Here is an 18,520-nt window from a genome sequence, read left to right on the forward strand (position 1 = left end):
TGGATGTGTTTGGCAACGGTATCTGTTACGCTGCAAAATTGATTGGTCCCAACTGCATTTTCTGGATTCATTTTTTCTCGGCGTAAAGAGTTTCGTCGTTAATGTATTTAGCGATTCCAAACATTAGCGTCACCGAAATATTTTTTAATTTTTTTAGTGAATTTATGATTTAAAATAATTGTGCTTGTCGGCAAATATATTATAAATAAATAAATAAATAAAATAAAGAGGTGTCATTGTGTGGAAACGAGAAAGAGGGGTAAGGTAGGTTGTAAGTGGGACGGAGTGAAGCAAATGCTCAAGTGGTGCAGTGGACAAGAGTGAAAGAAGAAAAAGCACGTCGTCGTCTTCCAAGCGGACCTGTCTTGACCACCACACCAACTGCTCTTAGTACCAAAGACCAACTTTCACCTTTCTTTCTGTTTCCAGATTCTATCTTTTCTGGGTTTCTATTTATTTACCCATTCTTCTTCTTCTTCTTCTTCTATTGTATGTATAGTTGTTTCTTGATAATCTCCTTTTGATTTGCCACCAATTATGCAAGCAACTCAAGCAGCCACCTATGGAGTTGCAGAGGTGTCTTAACAGGTTAGTTGTTAAGGCCCTCCATCTCTTTTTCTGCATCTGCCCATTCTTTTATATTTCATAGATTGGCTTGCTTCTTTTTTTTTTTTCCTGGGTTAGTGAGATTCTCCTGCTTTACTATAAGGAAGGTTAAATCTTCCTACTTTGTCTATTTTTGTATTTCAATACGTGTAATTTTTTAACTATGTAGATTATCAGGTCTGAAGTCTCTAATAATCGAGGTTTTTCAGGGCCTGCATAAATGAATTATTCACTTCAGTTATGGTAGCAGAAACTGAAATTAGATTGATTGTTGGCAACTAAATGTCAATGAGACCGATGTAAATTTTTTACTGACTATGTAGATTATATATCCAGCGTATACTATTTAGCACTTGCAACGCATTCTCCTAAGACACCATTGGAGAAGGATTTACTTTTGGCTTCTTAGCATCCTAGAGATGACAGGGCTAGGGAGATAATCATGATTTTGCCCTTGGAATAGTAAAGGAAATCCGTGGAATGTACACATTTGCTGTGTTATAATGCACTGCCATATTTATGTTCTATATTTTGCATTTCTAAATTTAGACTAGTTTGAACACCATCCCTTTTTCCCTGGAAGTGTAGCAGTTTGGTGTGAAATAATTATGGTTAGGAATGATCTTGTTGAGTGTCAAAGGCAGGCAGGCCCTTTGGAATTTGCAAGGAAAAAACATTGGTCAATAATGCGGAGAGCGCACACCCTTGCCAAGTAGGCCAACCTTTAGATTAAAAGAATAAAACTCGTTTAAGAAATCATTTTCCCTTTCCTGAGAATGATAATGTTTCTTTTTTAGGTTAATGACAATAAAATTTCAAATCTTTGGTCTAATTTGCAATTACACCCATTCCTTTTTTTAATTACGTATAAAACCTTTCACATTAGTGTCATTTAAGTTTGAAATAATCGAACAAGATGCTTGCATCCTGTCCATCACATGCTACAGGATTCAGGGTTGGTATACCACTTGGTCACATGGGTCATATTCTGTTTTGGCATGCCATATCCTTTTAAAAACTCATAGACCAAACAACTGATGGTTAATGCTTGTTACTTGCAGGCTGTTCTGAAACATGGGGAACCCTCCAATGAAGAAGCTTCAAATCCAGAGCCAGGCGGAAGACGCTTGGATCTTTCAGTTCAAATACCCCCTAAACCTATAGGCTTTGGCACTAGTAGGAGTGGAAACGGTTTAATCCACTCCAAAAATTCATGTAAAGGCAGTTCATCATCAGGAGGTTTGTTGCGGGGTTTAAGTTTTAAGAAAAAAGGTGTTGTACCTGATGGTGAGAGGAGCTTTCTCCTCAAGTCAGATCCTACAACAGCTCCAGATAGTCCTGTTATGGCTAGTCTCAGGTCTGCTTGGAAAAGATGCACGTCTCTTCCTGTTACACCTACATCAAATTTGTCACCTTCAGTTTCCACCCCCATTTCTGCAAGAATGCCTGGTGAATCTCATAAAACACATGTAAGCTACATTATTACTTTTCTGCTGCCTGTTAAAGATTTTAAGCATAAGTTTCAATTCACTTTTCTTTTCTTTTTTTTTTTTTTTGATAAGCAAAGTTTCAATTCACTTTGATTTTCTCAAAGAGGTCTTCCTGAATTATTCTCTGATTTGGACAAGTTAATTGTTCAGTAACATTGGCCCATTATATATATCTTTCAAACAATGTATGATGCCTGATCATCAGTATTATTTGAAATCAAGGTTGTGGAATGCAAATTTTATAGAAGACAAACTTCTAAATTAATTATGGTAATCCTTATTCAGAAAGGAGCAGCTCAGGGAGTTGTTTCTAGGTCCCTCTCAGTGCCTGGGCAGAATATTGTAATTGTGCGATCTTCATCTTTTGCTGGTCACAATGAGAATGACCAGACAACTACAAGCAATGGTATAAAGTGGCACATCATCCATTATTCAAGTTCTTTATTTATATTGTTCATTCTACTTATTGAGTTGGGTGAAGTTACATGTTCATGGTTTTAGAAATTCTCAGTAAATAGAATTGGGTGAAGTTACTATGATTGTAAAAATTCTAGGTGGTTCTAGTTTTTGGATGCTTGCCTAGGATGTAATAATCACAACAAAAGTTTTATGTGTTTTTCACAATGATAATATACTGGCAGTCTACTTTTTAAAACTTTAAGCTGTTGAACCTAGTATTTGTGGATGTGGAAATTGACTAAACTCGCAGGTTTTTCTTGATTTGGTGGGATAACAGGTTCTTATCTATTTTTCTTGCATGCCATTAAGATAATTGCAGAACAATCAATAATGAAGGAGCTGTATGTGTCATTCTTGCACTGGTATCCTGAACCGTATGCCTATGTAACTTTTCTTCTTGGAAAAACAGATCAAATATCTGCTGTTCCCGTAGAAGTTGATGATGAAGAAATTCCTGAAGAGGAAGCTGTATGTAGGATCTGTCTTGATGTATGTGAAGAAGGAAATACACTCAAAATGGAGTGCAGTTGCAAAGGTGCCCTTCGACTGGTACATGAAGAATGTGCAGTCAAGTGGTTTAGCACAAAAGGAAATAAGAACTGTGATGTATGTGGGCAAGAGGTTAAGAACTTACCTGTAACTTTGCTTCGAGTGACAAGCGCTGCTCAAAGCTATAACAGACCAGAACAGAGTAACCATTCGAGGACACAATCAATAAGGTATCTTAATATGAGTTTAATCATGTTCTAACTGTTGAGCAAATGTCTGAATTTGGTTATTTGAACAATCAGCATAACCAAATCTTTTTTCTGTTCGTTATCTTTTTACATCAACTTAGCTGAATAGTGTTCTTAGATTCGAGTGACAATCAATTGCTTGTCAAATGTATATTTTCCAGTCTGCTAATTTTGATCTTTTGATATATTGATGCTTTGTGCAGTGCATGGCACGACTTTGTAGTGCTTGTCTTAATTAGCACCATATGCTATTTCTTCTTTCTGGAGCAATTATTGGTATGTTTTTAGCAGCTAGGGAGCATAAAATTAACTTATAAACTTGTAATTTAGCTCATTCTGATAACTAAAGTTTTCTGATACATTTGCCAAAATATAAATGCTGCAATGAACGAGTTGGTTGGTTGTCTATTGCATATTATATCTCTTATTTGAGGAGTTTGCTAGTACCATGTAAAAATACTTGGGTTGAATAATACCTGTAAATAAAGACCCTATTATTCTATTAATTGCCACAAAATTTGTAAATGGTCATGCCAGTCTTACCAGTTACTTCCCTATAAAGTGGCATAATAAATCTGAGTAGATGGGGCACAATCCCCTAGTTATATTTGAACTGAAGTCCAGTGGCATAATAAATCTGAGTGAAGCATAATTGACTTGAATGTTTAGTTTCACTTGTAGGGGTTAGGTTTTGTCACGATTATGCACTGGCCAAATTGCTTAAAATTATTGTCTCTAGGCCAGTGTATGTTCTAGAAACGACTGAAGCATATCTACAATGATAGAATGTTGATTATGGATCTTGCTGTTAAGGCACAGAAATTACATTCTTCCCATAATGTTGGCATAACAATGTTAACTCTGTTATTAGAATTTTGTAGATTCGTGACATGAAGACACAAGCAGTCATAATTGCTGCGCCATTTGCGTTTACTTTGGGCCTTTTGGCATCTATCTTTGCTGTGATTTTAGGTATACCTAATCCTCAAAATCCACAAGAAATTTCTTTTTTGGACTGAATTTGTCTTGATGTGTGCTTGCATCACTTGCAGCAATCAGAGAGTATATATGGACATATGCTGCTCTTGAATTTGCACTCATAGCCGTTTTTGTCCACTTATTCTATAGCTTGGTAAGTAACGTAACATATCTGGTTTTTATTCTCTCTCTCTCTCTCTCTCTCTCTCTCTCCCCCTCCCCTCCCCTAATCCCAACAACAACAACAAAGAAAGAAAATCACCCTCCAAAGTGGCTGTGTTCTGCTTTCAGTAGAGGAATGATGAATCAATGTGGTGTTTGCTACTGGATTTATGTGGTAATTGTTAATGTGGAAGGAAGGTTGTTGGTTTTCTGTCTATTATTGATCAATACATGGAATGTGTTGAAGGGTAAAGGAGAAACTGCTAATTATTCAGTATTTTAAGATGCATGATTTGGCTCAGAAACAATTGAACTACCATATGTATACTTTTAAGGATTATTTTTTAAATAGCTTATCTAACTAGCTCTGATACAATATTCCAGTACCATTGATCTTTGGGATTTCTATACCATCTTTCCACTCTATCCATCTGCAGCCGTGCAACCACACCTTTCAAGAAAACACTAGGGCAAGTTGTATTGGTGACCTTTCCTTGGCACAACACGAAAACTAGTGAAAGATGCCAACTTTTATATTAAGATACTTCTGAATCTTACGTGCTTGAATTCAGAACTTAAGATGTACATTAACCCATTGCATTGATTAAAGCCTCATGCAATTTTGTTGCAGCTTCATCTGAAGGCCATTTATGCTATATTGGTTTCATCAGTTTTGGGTTTTGGGGTAGCTGTGACCCTCAACTCATTGTATAGTCAATATTATGCTTCGCGAGTTCAGGCTGCCCAGAACCCTAGTCCGGTGTGAACAGTTACTACAGAGAGACGAGGTCCACCATCTATGATACTCGTTTGCTGGTGGATGTAGACAAGAAATTCCCATTTCTTCATGTAGTGCCAACTCACAAAAGTCGACTTTTTTTTCTTTAAATTTTAGTTTCGTGTTTGTTTATCATAACATGCGCATACTCATGGCCATAAATAATATAATTAATTTTTATAGGAGATATGTTAAGACTGTTCTTTTACTTGTATAAGAGCTTGAATAATTGTAATTCATCATGCTTGGGGGATCATGTGGAGAGAGAGAGAGAGATCATTTAGTAATTTTGGAATGATAGCGACTTACATACAAAGAAAGATGGGAAAAAGATGAAAGAAACAGAATTCTACATTTCAAGTGTTTAAACATACAAGAAGATAAACCATTTTATTTATATACATGATATCACTCAACACCAAAATGCATGAGTCGAGAGAAACGGGAAAATAAATAAATAAATAAAAGAAAACAACCTATACCCCACCAAGGGGGAAAAAAATAAAAGATAAAAAATGACGCTATTTATGTTTTGTGACGGGGATGAAATCATCACCACCTTTTTTTAGCCATATTGTAGAACGAGTTCTCTTCACATGATCTGCAAAGAGCTGATACCTGTCATCAGGTAATAGTCTGTCAGAAAAAACAAACAGCAGATTTATTATGTATCACAAACATGCACGCTTTAATCAGCCCTCTGATGCAGGATCCATGTCATCCACAGCTATCGATTAAGCCCCAATTAAAGCCAAGGCTTAAAAGTAGCCATTACAACCGACCAATTAAGGCATTCTTCAGCACAAGAAACAAACACACAATTACTAGTTAGGCCAATTATAAACATCCAATTTTGACAGCATGGATGTGCTGATGACGACTGCCTACCAGCGAGCAAAACATTTAATTCCAGTACCCATCATGGAAGTAATAATCCTAATAATAATGGAGCTTACCTTTCATATTCCAGCTTCTGAGTAACAATCCCATTCAGCAGCAGTTCTGAACTGTAAATAGCTGCCCCTGGGAGTACAAGGCGTGGATGCAAATTTCTCATGAGTCTACATTTAATGGACTCTCTAAAGAGATACAAAAAGCATAAATAAATATCCAAACCTTTTTCGAGGAAAGGTACACAAACTTCATAATCCTCCTCACAAGATAAAACCAACAGATCCTCTGGGACCACATCATCCTTAAGAGTTGATCTGCCAACTCTCTCCACTGCCTGAAAAGCATTTCCACCAGACATTACATAAAATGCAGTATACAATTAAAAAAAAAAAAAAGCGAAATGTAGTGACCAAACTTCCAACAACCAGCAGATCAATGTAAAACAGGAGAAATTAAGAGGTCTTTCCATGGATGAGTGACAGAGTTACAGAGATCCCAGGCAAGAATATTAATCCAAATCTTTATGAAACCATCAAGGGCCATCAATAATGACAATTTCAATGCAAAAGAAACTAGACTCATTGACAATTGTAGAAGTCAAATCAGATTATACAGATTACAGTACATACCTGACCACAAACTGTTTTAATCAAGTTTGAAATTATATCTTTGCCTGGCTTTATGCTGGGCGTGATAAAAACTCTTCGACCCTGCAGAAACGTTATTTAGTAACAAGTTCAGCCAATGTAACAAGATAAACCAACATAAGAAAACACTTACCCGCAGAAGTGGATGCTGACGTGCATGTGCCAATGAAACTGGCATGTTAAATCCAAGCTCCTTTTCCTTCTTCATGTCCCTGAGTATGTATTTTTGCTCATCAATATAATAGTTAGCCCGTCCAACATTCTCAAGCCATAAATGTGTCACCACCGGTTTGCCAGAAGCAATGGCTTCTAACATATTCCTTGTACGCACAAACTTATCAGTAATGAAGTGTGTTGCATCTGTAATAGAGGACGCTATGGAAACTCTAAGCCGGTCCACAATCTGTAAAAAACAAATAACAGGCAATATAGAGTTAAAAAAGCATAAAATTTTATGCAAAGGAGCTCATGAAAACCAAAGGACTACCTTTTTCTGCTGCTTAATTGTATTCTCATCCAAGTGGTGGCTGAACAAGACTCTAACATTAGCCAAATCTCTTCTCTTCCTTGAATCTTTTAGTGCAGAAATAGGTTCTCGCCCTGTGGCACATAAGTTACCAACTTCTCTCATGAGGCATGATCTTGACAGCCTCTTTTTGCATGATTGCTTAAAATATTCATTACCAATACAGACAGGTGATGCAGAATTCACAGGGGTTGTATAGTTAGCTGGGGAAGAACACATTGAAGTTGATGGTTCAGTTGCCTCATTTGGTAAATGATCTGACATTACTTCATGTTTCGCAGATGGCGATAAATATGCATTATTCTTTCTGTCAGGTAATTTTTCCTTTGCTCCCATTTTATCTACAAAATTCTTCTTCCCATTCCCAATGGAAGTAAAACTAAGAGCAGCATCAACTGAACCTGATTTATCTACACTTCTTGGTGATGATTTTTCTTTGAAATTTTGGTATAAGGAAGAGGAGTGTGAACAAATTGATTTGGAGGATCGTGTTTTCCTCTTTGTGTTTAACTCAGCAAGACTGGTAGATGCCTTGGACTGAGCATCCAAGTTGTCTGGTTCATTAAGTTGACCTGATTTTTGTCGACAAGATCTTAGTCTTGGGCAACTGATGCCATTACTCATAGTTGTCAATTTTGATTTGAAATTTTTGCGTTGCCCGAATTTTCTGGAAACCAATTCTGAAGATTTCCCTTTAGCATCCAACAACTTAGCAGCCTTAACACTGGCACCAGCTTTATTTCGTCTGAGGGCACTGATCTCAATTGTACAGTTTGTTTCTCCAGTACCACTACACACATTCTCAGCACTTTTCAATTGAGAGGCGACCAAAGAAAGCCTAGTTCTACGAGCAATGGGTACCAAAGTAGCAAATTCCTCTGGTAAGTTCCGTTTCTTAACTGAGCCACTACCAGTTAAAGCAGATTCATGACATCCATCAAGCATATCATGTAGGCTTCTTTCAATAGGTACTCCTGCTATTTTAGATGGCGTTTTGTCTGCCCCTTTTATCCCATTGGTCATGGAGACTTCAAAATTGGATTTAGCCGTCTTCCTTCTTGTCTTTAATAGATCCATATCAGACCCATTTCTGACAATCTCAGAATGTTTCTCTGATGAAATTGAAGTTTGTTTGTTTGATTTAGCACCAAACCTCTTTGATTTCTTAGATTGTCTTGTGGCAACCCCAATAACTTGTGGCATCCTCTTATTAACTTTTCTTCCTGGAGATCCTTTTTGAGAAACTGAATTTCCTGGCACATTATTCGCATCAATTTTAGCAATTCGATTCCCATACAATAAGACTTCCATGGCTTCAGCAGCCATTTGAGTGTCCAAACCTACATCAAGCACTTGCGGCATCTGATTCCTGGCAAGACCAGCTTCCAATTGCCCTGCTGAAGTTGCTATATCAGACTGTTCATCAAACTCACTGACAAGATTCTTTCCAAAATTCATTTCTGCTTCTGGTGCTGTCTTGTTATTTAGTTCTGTATTATGCAACACTATTTTAGAATCAGACTGAAAAACTATTTCATTCTGGACATCTGATTTGCCTTTATTTTCTGTGTATCTGTCCAGTTGTTTTCCGTTGGCCTTCTGGGTTTTCATAAAAGATCTTTGCCCAAGATATGCACAACCAAGGAATTCTTCCTTCCTTCTACAGAAAATATCTCCCCCTCCCTCATCTTCTTGTTCATCATCCCAGTCAAAAATTCCTGTTTTCTTTTTGGTGCCTCTATCGCTGGTTTTCTTGGCTAAACTTTGTGGCCCTTTTGTGGCTGAAACAAAATTTAATTTTCCCTTACTACCCTTTCCCAGGTCAAATTCCTTATCAAACAATGCCTTGTTCTCCTCAATCAACCTTCGCACGCAGGCAAATGCATTGGCTTGTGACAATTCTCCAGGTTCTTGGGAGTCAATATAGCTCAACCCAGCCAACCCATCATAACAAGTGGGAAACTGATGTATTTCTTTGCCCCCTGCAGTATTATCATTTCTGGAAGCAAATTCTTCATTTTCAACAAAGCAACCCTCATCAAAGAGTTTTCTCACTGTAGAACGGCCAATCTTACAGTCATGCACATTTATCAATCCCTTCACTTCATTGTTGTATCTTCCTGCACCACACACCTGATCAACTTCCTTCCATGCTTCTATATTAGACCCATTATTTTCCATAGCAAGTTCTTCCAAATGCTGATTATTAGTCTGGAGAGAGCAAGAACCCCTGGTGGTTCCCTCCAAAGAAATTCTGCAAGCTGCTAGACCAGATGCCCGCAAAGACGCTGCACGGACTGAAGTAAATCTTGCAATAGAACCTGAGGGGGAGCAAAAAAAATGAGGTTCCCACATCAATATGGTTGTTATTAGCAGAAATGAAGAATAAATTGCACAAGAACAAATACAAATTACAACCTTCCTCATTAAAGTGACCAATATAAATTGCACACTATCAATATCAGTCATTTGGACTTCAGGATCTCACATGCAATATTAAATTTGACCCACTTTAAAAGTCAAGTCAAAGAGAGAGAGAGGATTTCTTAGGTGTTGCTCCATGCAATATAAATGATCATTGGAGTAGAGCACCAGAAAAAGTATGATAAACAACTAGAAACAAGAAGAAAGAACACAAACCAGGTTTTGGTTCTTGCCTGACTTGAACAGTTGGTGTTTCAGGAGAAACATTGAGTCCTGAAATGCATGGAGGATGTCATAATTTTAATTTTCAAAACTGACCAGCTTCAGTACAAGCAGAAGTTCCAAGTAAACATTTCAGTTCAATTCTTACAGTTTCACAAGTGTATCAATACAAAATTGGAATTAGATATACAAAACCAACTGACTAAAGAACTATCATTTCATTCCGCAGAATAACCCATCTTTTAAATTGATGACAATCTAACCATAAAGAATTTATACATTAGAGCCTTATTCAGAATTTCATTTATCACAAAAGGTTCAGAAGAACAACTCACTGGAACTACAGTTTTCATCAGGTTTCTCCACCAATATGTTCTCACTGTGTTCAAGAGAAGTATGCCTACTCCTCTCACCATCCAATGATTCACATTTGCCTCTTCCTTGAGATTCATCATCAGAAAACCCATCACTATAATCCAAAACTTGAGTTTTATCCGTTCCTTCACCATCACTATTAAAATCATCTATTAATTGAGTATCCATGTGTTCAAGGCAAAGAGGATCATCCGGTACTTGTGTTTCATCTCCAAGATCAACTACTTGAGTCTCAAATGCATCTTCTATTGGAATAGTGTCATCAAAGGGTACAGTACTTTGCACCAATTGTACCTCATTAGCGTTGCTACCTTTTTCACCTATTTATAATTTTTAAAGAATACCAAAATTATATTAGATATAACTGAAGATTTTGAACCATATCACAATTATGAAATTTGCAAGCATAGACTACTGCAATCAAACCACTTACAATGTGAATGTACAGCCAAATTTTATATACTTATTTGCATTAACAATTCGGAAAAGAAGAAGAAGAAAAAAATTAAACTAACACAAAAACTCATCCTAGACATGCAGGACATACGAGTAATGCTAGGACTCACACATAATCACCTGCACACTTCAAATTCTCCCCAGCTAGGGACAAGTGTCATGTTATCATAACCAATTACTGTATGCTCATCTACGTCAATTCAATAAAAGCTTTACCACTCTCTATTAACCCAAAAATAGAATGCCTAAAGCAGAGACTTAATAAACTGATCTGAAAACAGACGAAAATGACGATTAAAAACAGAGCTATAAGGTATACAAAAACACAAATTGAAGAAGTAGCAGTTGATTACCAGGCAAGGAAGAGGGAAAAATCTGAGAGTCAAAGGGCTGAGTATCGGTATAGGAGGAATGGGGATTTTGGTTATCTTGCATTGGTTTAATTTGGGTATCAGCGTCTCCGAGAGAACCCATCATCCAAATACGAAGTCAAAATCCAAGCTATTAACACTCTACAAAATCAATGAACTTTAGAGATAGACTTGAGCGAAATTGGAGTAAAAGGAACAGAGACACACGACTGACAAAAAGAGCGAGAGAGTTGGCTAGGCCTAGGGCTAAGAGGATGGAGAAAATAGGTAGATTTTTGGAGGGAAAATTGATTGCGTGACTGAACCCTAGTTTCTTTCGGTTTGATATATATATATATTTGCTACATTGACCAAAAAACCGCAGAGGGCATTTGGTCTAGTGGTATGATTCTCGCTTAGGGTGCGAGAGGTCCCGAGTTCAATTCTCGGAATGCCCCTATACTTTTAATGCTCCACATTATATTTCACTTCCTTATTTAATTTACCATTAATTTCAATGAGCACTGAAATCTGAAAACCTCACAGTTTTACAGATATATTATTACAAAAATTGATTAAAATAAATATTTCACTTCCTTATTTAATTTACCACTAATTTCAATTAACACTTAAATCTGAAAACTTTATATTATTATAAAATTGATTAAAATAAAATTTATTTTACATCCTAAAAACATATTTGAAATTAAAAAGAATTATTTAATAATTTTCGAATTTTTATATTTAAAATATATAAAATTTATTTTTGAATTAATTTTTAACATCTTCCAATAAAAAGATGTGTTTTTCTTAGCAGTAGCTATGTAAAACAAACTTGTAAGGAAATTTTTCCTTCGGTCCATTCCTCCTTAATGGTTTACATTCATTGATTTTAGGAGCAAGCTTCTGGGAATACACGTGATACGTAGGCTCCTCTAAAAATTTAGTGGAATACTATCTTGTTATGTTGAAAAAAAAAAAAAAAAAAAACCCTCTTCTAGGTTGAAATATGTAATTTGTAATTCATTCATAATTTAAATTTCACTTTGGATTAGAGATTGATTTTTTCACTTGGCATACCAAGATCTTGAAAATTCTAGCTCCAACAGTCCTTTTCCAACCCTGTAAATCAAAAGCATAACAAGCATTGAACAAAAGCAAGAAAGTATAACACACATAGAAGATAACACAAGCAACCTCATAAGAGCTACTTCGCCCACCAATGCATTTGCAATTTCACAAATGATAGAGCTGAACTTCGCCCACCATAATTCCCCTAAAATAAAACTATTTAAATAAATAAAAAGAAAGTGGGTCCGCTTGCATTTCATCTCTATAAAAAAAAAAAAAAAAAAAAAAAAAAAGAAAAGAGCTAATATAAGTATCTTAGAAGACGAGATTTTACAAGAAAATGTCAAATGAAATAGAACTGCATACCATCGGAAACAAAAATGAACAAATCCAACTTCCAAAGGCAACTCCAGAGCACAGATGATGCGATGATGTAACCGAGAACAGGCTTAGCATCTACGCACCGTTGCAGTAACTGGGAATCAAAATCTGTTTCTAAATCAGCATTCACGAAACATGCCCACTCTGGTTGATACTATAAAGTTCAACAGCAAAAAGATGGGCATTAGAATAAACCTGCCATGTCACTTCATAGCAAAATAATAACCTGGTAGGGCTGAAGGGTCAAGTTCCCAGAAGCCTCTTAGGCTGCCATCCCTCTCTTCTGTTAGTTGAAAAGCAGGGATCCGATAGGAGAATCTAAGCAGCTCAACATGAAGAACCTCCATTGTAACAGCTGATCCTTCCTTTAACTGAGCCTTGAAAACTGAGATAAAACCATCAACTTGTTCCAAAAAGGAAACTTTGATCCCCAAGTCATTTTCCTCGAGGACTTCCACAATCTCATATTCACATTTTCCCAAGTCAGAAGATTTAATTTCAGCAGACCAGTTCTTATACAATGCCCAAACCTGACCTTTTCTAGGCAAAATGATATATTCATTTTTCTTGCCAGCAGGTACTATACTTAATTTATGAGAGAATTTAGCAGAAGGATAAGATTGTGATTCACCCTTTTGAGTCCTAAATCTTCCACAAGAAATAGGCATACCCTTATCATGCCATTGAATCACATCATTACGCAGTGCACATGGAACAAGCCACCTAAGCTGCAATTTGAAATCCTGGCCAGAAGCAATTTTTGTGATCTGAGCATAGCACTTCGGCAAGCCATCCTCGTTGCTGTACAATGACCAGAGCTGACCAACCTCAAACTTTCCAATGGACTTCTCAGCTTCAAAGTTGAAGAACTCTGCTTCCGGAATTTCAATAGGTTCCAGGGTTGAATCTGGGGGAGTACTACGATCCTCATTGACATTGGCAACTTCAGGTTCTAGATGAGCACCCTTCAGATCAGCCAGGTGCATAGAAGTGCTTGCTTCAGGCTCCACTTCCAGTTTCACTTCATCTGAAGATCCTGTACACGAATCACTGGGACAACTATTACCAGTGTCAACCACCATATATTCAGGGACAACAATTTCTTCGATATTTTTGGGCAAAGAAGCTGGATCAAGTTCAAAAGATCCCTTTGGAACACCTTCTCCTTCCTTGCCAGTCAATTTAAATGATGGAATCATGTGGGAAAAGCGGAATAATTCATCAGGAGGAATTTGAAATGTGTCATTTCCTTTCTTGCTAGTTCGACAGAAAAGACATGCAAAGCCCTTCAACTTGCCTAAATACGCAACACATGCACCGCCATCCTCAGTATATTCTGACAAGATTTCAACAAATTCATATTCAAACTTCCTGCTAGGGTCTGCATCAGACTTCCATTTAATATCCCAGTTCTTGAAGACAGCCCAAGTTTCCCCTTTTCTTGGAAATATCTTATAAGTGTCCCTTTGGCTACCTTTTTCCCAGTTAACCATATGGGAGAACATAAGACGGTATTCAGTATTTTCAGAGTGTCCATTTCTGAACGTACCACAAGGAGTTGGCCAGCCCTCATTGGCCCATGCAATTTCATCTTCATCATCTGGGTCTGGCTCCAGCCAGGTTATGCGCAGTTTGAACTCAGGAGAGAAAACTTTCCTAATTCGAGCATAAAACCTAGGCATGGCATCAAAGGTATCATAAACAGCCCAGATCTGTCCTATTGAAAAACACCCTTCATTCCGGCCCTCATCAAAGTCACTGAAATCTGGGTCAGGATACTCATAGAACTCTGGATCTGATGTGGATTTGGAGCTTGAATCTGTTGCAAAATTGCCATGAGCCTCAGAACTTTTCTTACACCCATTTTCTTCTGCTTTTACTTTTTCCTTTACATCCTTGATGTCCTTCATTGGAAAGCTCTCTGGACCTTTCTTTTGTTTCTCCTCATTCAGATCTTTCACACCAGAAGCTAGTCCAGAATGCTTATTTGTTTGAAAGAAACTGTGCTTCAATCCATTTCTGCACAGCTCTTCACTGGCATAGGATGATCCACTCCCCTTGGCCTTCTTTGATTGGGTCACAAAGTCTTCATCTTCACTCAAATTTTCCTTATAAGAAACCTGCTGCTTATGCCGACCAGATCTCCTTGGGCACTCTCCATAGCATCCTGAATTCACTCTTGCCTTAAACTCACCATCTTCATCAACTAGCATATCTTCTTCAGTGTCAATGCTGCTATCAGTGTCACAACTTTCACTTGATTCTGGATCCCTTGTCCTCCGTCTCTTGCTATTTACCTTTTGTGAACCTAACTCGCCACTGAAACCTTTCTTCTGAAAGAACTCTGTTCTAGATTGCTCAGCACTTAAATTGCCCTGACGAGTAAGTTCCACTTTGCTAAAAGCCCGATTGGGCATATCATTCCTTTCAGGAAATGCTGACTGATTCAAGTTAGTTGCTGTTGGGGGCCCATGCATACTCCTCTCATATGCAGTAAAGGGCTTAGTACAATTTTGACAAATAAGAGACTTGTTCATAACTTCCACATAATACTGGTACTTCATATTACAAAATGGACAAGCTGTCCAGAAAGTTTTGCGGCCATTTTGAGCCGCTAGCTGCTGCATGTACTGGTGTTGGGAATTGAAGCCCATAAAGTTGCTTCTGTAATTGTTTTGCATTTGGTGCTGGGGCCTGTATGTTGGTGCTGGTCTACTTACAAAAGCTTTTCGTTTAATGTCAAGCAAGGACCTTTTTTCTTTGTCCAAAAGCACCCTTTGAGCTTCACCAATCAACTTGAAAGCAGCCTCTGCACCAGGGCACTTATTTTTGTCGGGATGAAGTAAGAGAGCAAACTTCTTGTACTGCTTCTTGATTGTAACCTCATCAGCTGTCTGCTCAATCTGAAGGATGCCATACCAGTCCATCTCATTCCCATGCAGTTTCTTATCAGCAGCACAATGCACATCACAAACCATCAGCATATGGGAAATATTATCCAAATCTTTGTAAAGCTGTTGGGCTTTGAGTGCAATTTTACGAGCAGTACCAAAATCCTTGTTTTGCATCTTACTCTCAGCCATCCCCTTGGCCCTGATTGCCTCTTCTCTATTGCACTCCATCACTAAACAAATCCCCAAACAACCTGATTCCAAATTGCTTCAAGTGCACAGAACCAAGAAGCTATTATCAAAGTGTCATTCTTTCTTTCAAAATATAAACCTGCCAAGTTAAAATGCTAAGCCTCCACAAAACTCCAGAATTCTCCACTTATCAACTTTCACATTCACATGGGCCCTGCAGATTTGTACAAATAAATTTTAATTAAGAGCTTACCATTGACTAGGGGAAAAAAAAGTCAGCTGGATCTAAAATGAGAAATATGCTCCTGATCACTATGTAATTATATGTATTACAAGTCCATATGCTTTGCACGCACTTTACTTGCTCAGCACTATATTACCAGCATGAAACGTGCTACAATAAAGACATTACATTTTATTTTTCCAAAAAGGTTCACCTTATACATCTAAACTTGAAAAATCCAAAACATAATGCTAACAGAGAAAACCAGGAAAGGAATCCTACCCAGTTTAGCAGCAAAACCTCATTAATGAATAACATAAAAAGGGAAATAAAACAATTCCTGCAATGCCTAAGCCAATTAGAATAAACTTAGTAGCTACAAAAAGCAAACACCAAATCAAGAATGAATTACATTGAGAAATTCACAACAGAAATTATTAACAATAACAAGAAAAATGAGGCAACAAAAAAAAAAGGAAAAAGATAAGAAATCATAAAAGAGCACGCCTCACCAAAATTAGACTGCATCAACAAGAAATCTATTGAAAGAACATTCAGTAAATAATAGTATACTACAAGAAAAAACAAACATCCCCAACAGCTGGAATGGGTCATCCTAACTAGCATCGTCATTGTCCAAACACAAATAAACCCATCGGTTACATTAAATAAACACTTCAAAGTGTAGACGTACTAACAAAAGAATGCTATTAATTTTATAGGAGAAACCCATTCCCTACACTATATACCATTCCATTTCAAACAGAACCTGACAAGACATGGGAAGAAGTAAATAACCTCACAAGTCATGGGATGAAGTAAAATGAACAAATTTGAGGTCCAAAACCCTAATGATACACAACCTCAACCCAAATAAGGAAAAAGCCAATTCAAACATGAAATTTTTGAACTCAACAACCAAGCTCAAAACAATACGTAAAAAAATTACAATACACGCAGAAGGAGAAAACCCAGAAAAATGCAACCATAATCAACTTAAGGTGTAAACCAGGTCAGTCCATCGATTCAAATAATGAAAATTCAGGAGCCAAAAAAATATGAACAACACCCAAACAAATTATAAGGCAAATTTAAGCAAAAGCGAAAGAGAAATAAAGCTTACTTGCTATGAGATCATAAGAGAAAACAAAGAACAAATAGAAAACACAATACGAATGAGAGAGGGATACTGAAAGAGAACTTGACTCGGAATGAATGAGGGTTTACGGATTTAAATCAATAACTATCTAAATTTTGACCCAATTTCTCTATTTGCCACTCCAGTATTTTGCGTTCCATGCCAAAATACATTGTGAATATTCTAAACTTGAGGGGCTCTTTCAGGATATAAAATTTTTAATTTGCTAACATACCCCTATTACATTTTTAATTTTCATAAATAGGGTCTTCAAATTTTCAAAATTGTAAGAGTATCATTCCTAGAAGACCAAATTACTAGGAGTTCAATTTGATCTGAAAAACTTTAAAATTAAATAAATCAAATTCAATATGAATTTGAATTGAATTGAAATAAATAAATAAATAAAATCAAATTAAATTTATTTTATTTTATTTTATTCTATTCGATTCATTGATTTTAAATTTGATTCATAGATATATTGTAATTTAATCTCTAAATTATATAATGTAGTGTTTTGAAGAATTTCAATTTAGTTTAATTTTTAGAAAAAGATTCTATATAATGTAATGTTTTGAAAATTTTTAATTTCATTTAATTTTGAATTTTTTTTTAAATTGAACCGAATCAAATAATCAAACTTTTATACAGTTTAAATCAAATCAAATCAAATCAAATTACTAAATAAATCAAACAAAATTTTTAAATTGATGTGATATAATTTAAATTTTCAATTCAAGTTGTATAGTGCTCATTTGTCTAAACTTAGTCCATACATAAAAATTTAGATATTATATTATTTTTTTAAGTCAATAAAGTTTATTTAGTCGTTTATGATGGAAATTCTTTTTCTTTATTGATTAGAGTTAACATTCTAAGATTATTCATCATTAACACATCAAATTGATATAGAATGCACCTTTAAATCTTTTAAAAATAGGCTTCATTTCAAAGTTATTTAAAAATGTCTAAAGACATTATATTTTAGCCAGTCAATAAATTCATTATCTAGCAAAAATGATAATTCCAGTTTAATTAATATACAATTGGTTTTCATCTGTTAAAGTTTTAATGTTCAACAATTTCATGTAGTTAGTTTCTAAATCGGGGTCCGATTCCAACATTATTCGATCTTGATAAGGATTACAATTCAATTATAATCCGATCTTGGGATTTCTTGAACTCAATAATATTGGTTTTAAGTTTCATTAAGCTCAATCCTATATATTTGTTCGAGCTTTAATTTCTCAGAAGTTTGACTGCTAATTATTCGATCTCCAAGCTCATTCTTGTTTTAGTTTTAATTGAAGTTTGATTTCCTAGTTTAGGTCCAATTTCCGTCTGCAAATAACCTGATCTAAATAATTGTTTTTATTTTGTTTTATAGTCTAGTCCTCAGACCATCCAATCTCAATAAAGTTCAATTTGATATACTTGCTTAAATTTCAATTTGGTTCTCGATTGAAGTTCAGTATTATGTTTTATTTCCAATTTTTATGCTATTAGTTCGATCTCTAAAG

General features: G+C 36.1%; 3 protein-coding genes and 1 non-coding gene across 7 annotated transcripts; 2 read left to right on the forward strand and 2 right to left on the reverse strand.

Annotated features, from left to right (window-relative positions):
• Positions 1 to 1,643: 1,643 nt before the first annotated feature.
• Positions 1,644 to 5,397, forward strand: LOC110670873 (uncharacterized). Its single transcript, XM_058137207.1, has 7 exons — positions 1,644 to 2,075; positions 2,382 to 2,502; positions 2,965 to 3,274; positions 3,496 to 3,568; positions 4,174 to 4,264; positions 4,345 to 4,424; positions 5,064 to 5,397. Exons 1-7 carry the CDS (start codon positions 1,644 to 1,646, stop codon positions 5,196 to 5,198), a joined length of 1,242 nt encoding a protein of 413 aa, XP_057993190.1. The 3' UTR covers positions 5,199 to 5,397.
• A 146-nt stretch (positions 5,398 to 5,543) lies between these two features.
• Positions 5,544 to 11,392, reverse strand: LOC110670872 (uncharacterized). Of its 4 annotated transcripts, XM_021833153.2 has the most exons (9): positions 11,108 to 11,392; positions 10,259 to 10,618; positions 9,918 to 9,974; positions 7,239 to 9,598; positions 6,885 to 7,154; positions 6,734 to 6,814; positions 6,327 to 6,438; positions 6,167 to 6,233; positions 5,544 to 5,828 (listed from the first exon to the last, which is right to left on the reverse strand). In XM_021833153.2, exons 1-9 carry the CDS (start codon positions 11,229 to 11,231, stop codon positions 5,732 to 5,734), a joined length of 3,528 nt encoding a protein of 1,175 aa, XP_021688845.2. In that variant the 5' UTR covers positions 11,232 to 11,392; the 3' UTR covers positions 5,544 to 5,731. The 4 variants fall into 4 exon arrangements, with proteins under 4 accessions (XP_021688845.2, XP_021688847.2, XP_057993000.1 ...); XM_021833155.2 differs by lacking the exon at positions 10,259 to 10,618; XM_058137017.1 differs by lacking the exon at positions 9,918 to 9,974.
• Positions 11,393 to 11,490: 98 nt separating this feature from the next.
• Positions 11,491 to 11,562, forward strand: TRNAP-AGG (transfer RNA proline (anticodon AGG)). Its single transcript has one exon. It is a non-coding gene; the product is annotated as a tRNA-Pro (tRNA).
• A 740-nt stretch (positions 11,563 to 12,302) lies between these two features.
• Positions 12,303 to 17,135, reverse strand: LOC110670899 (uncharacterized). Its single transcript, XM_021833198.2, has 2 exons — positions 16,986 to 17,135; positions 12,303 to 15,853 (listed from the first exon to the last, which is right to left on the reverse strand). The coding sequence occupies exon 2, from the start codon at positions 15,676 to 15,678 to the stop codon at positions 12,760 to 12,762; it is 2,919 nt and encodes a 972-aa protein (XP_021688890.2). The 5' UTR covers positions 15,679 to 15,853; positions 16,986 to 17,135; the 3' UTR covers positions 12,303 to 12,759.
• Positions 17,136 to 18,520: the final 1,385 nt, after the last annotated feature.

Source organism: Hevea brasiliensis, chromosome 15 (genome assembly GCF_030052815.1).
Source record: "Hevea brasiliensis isolate MT/VB/25A 57/8 chromosome 15, ASM3005281v1, whole genome shotgun sequence".
Classification (NCBI taxonomy): domain Eukaryota; kingdom Viridiplantae; phylum Streptophyta; class Magnoliopsida; order Malpighiales; family Euphorbiaceae; genus Hevea; species Hevea brasiliensis.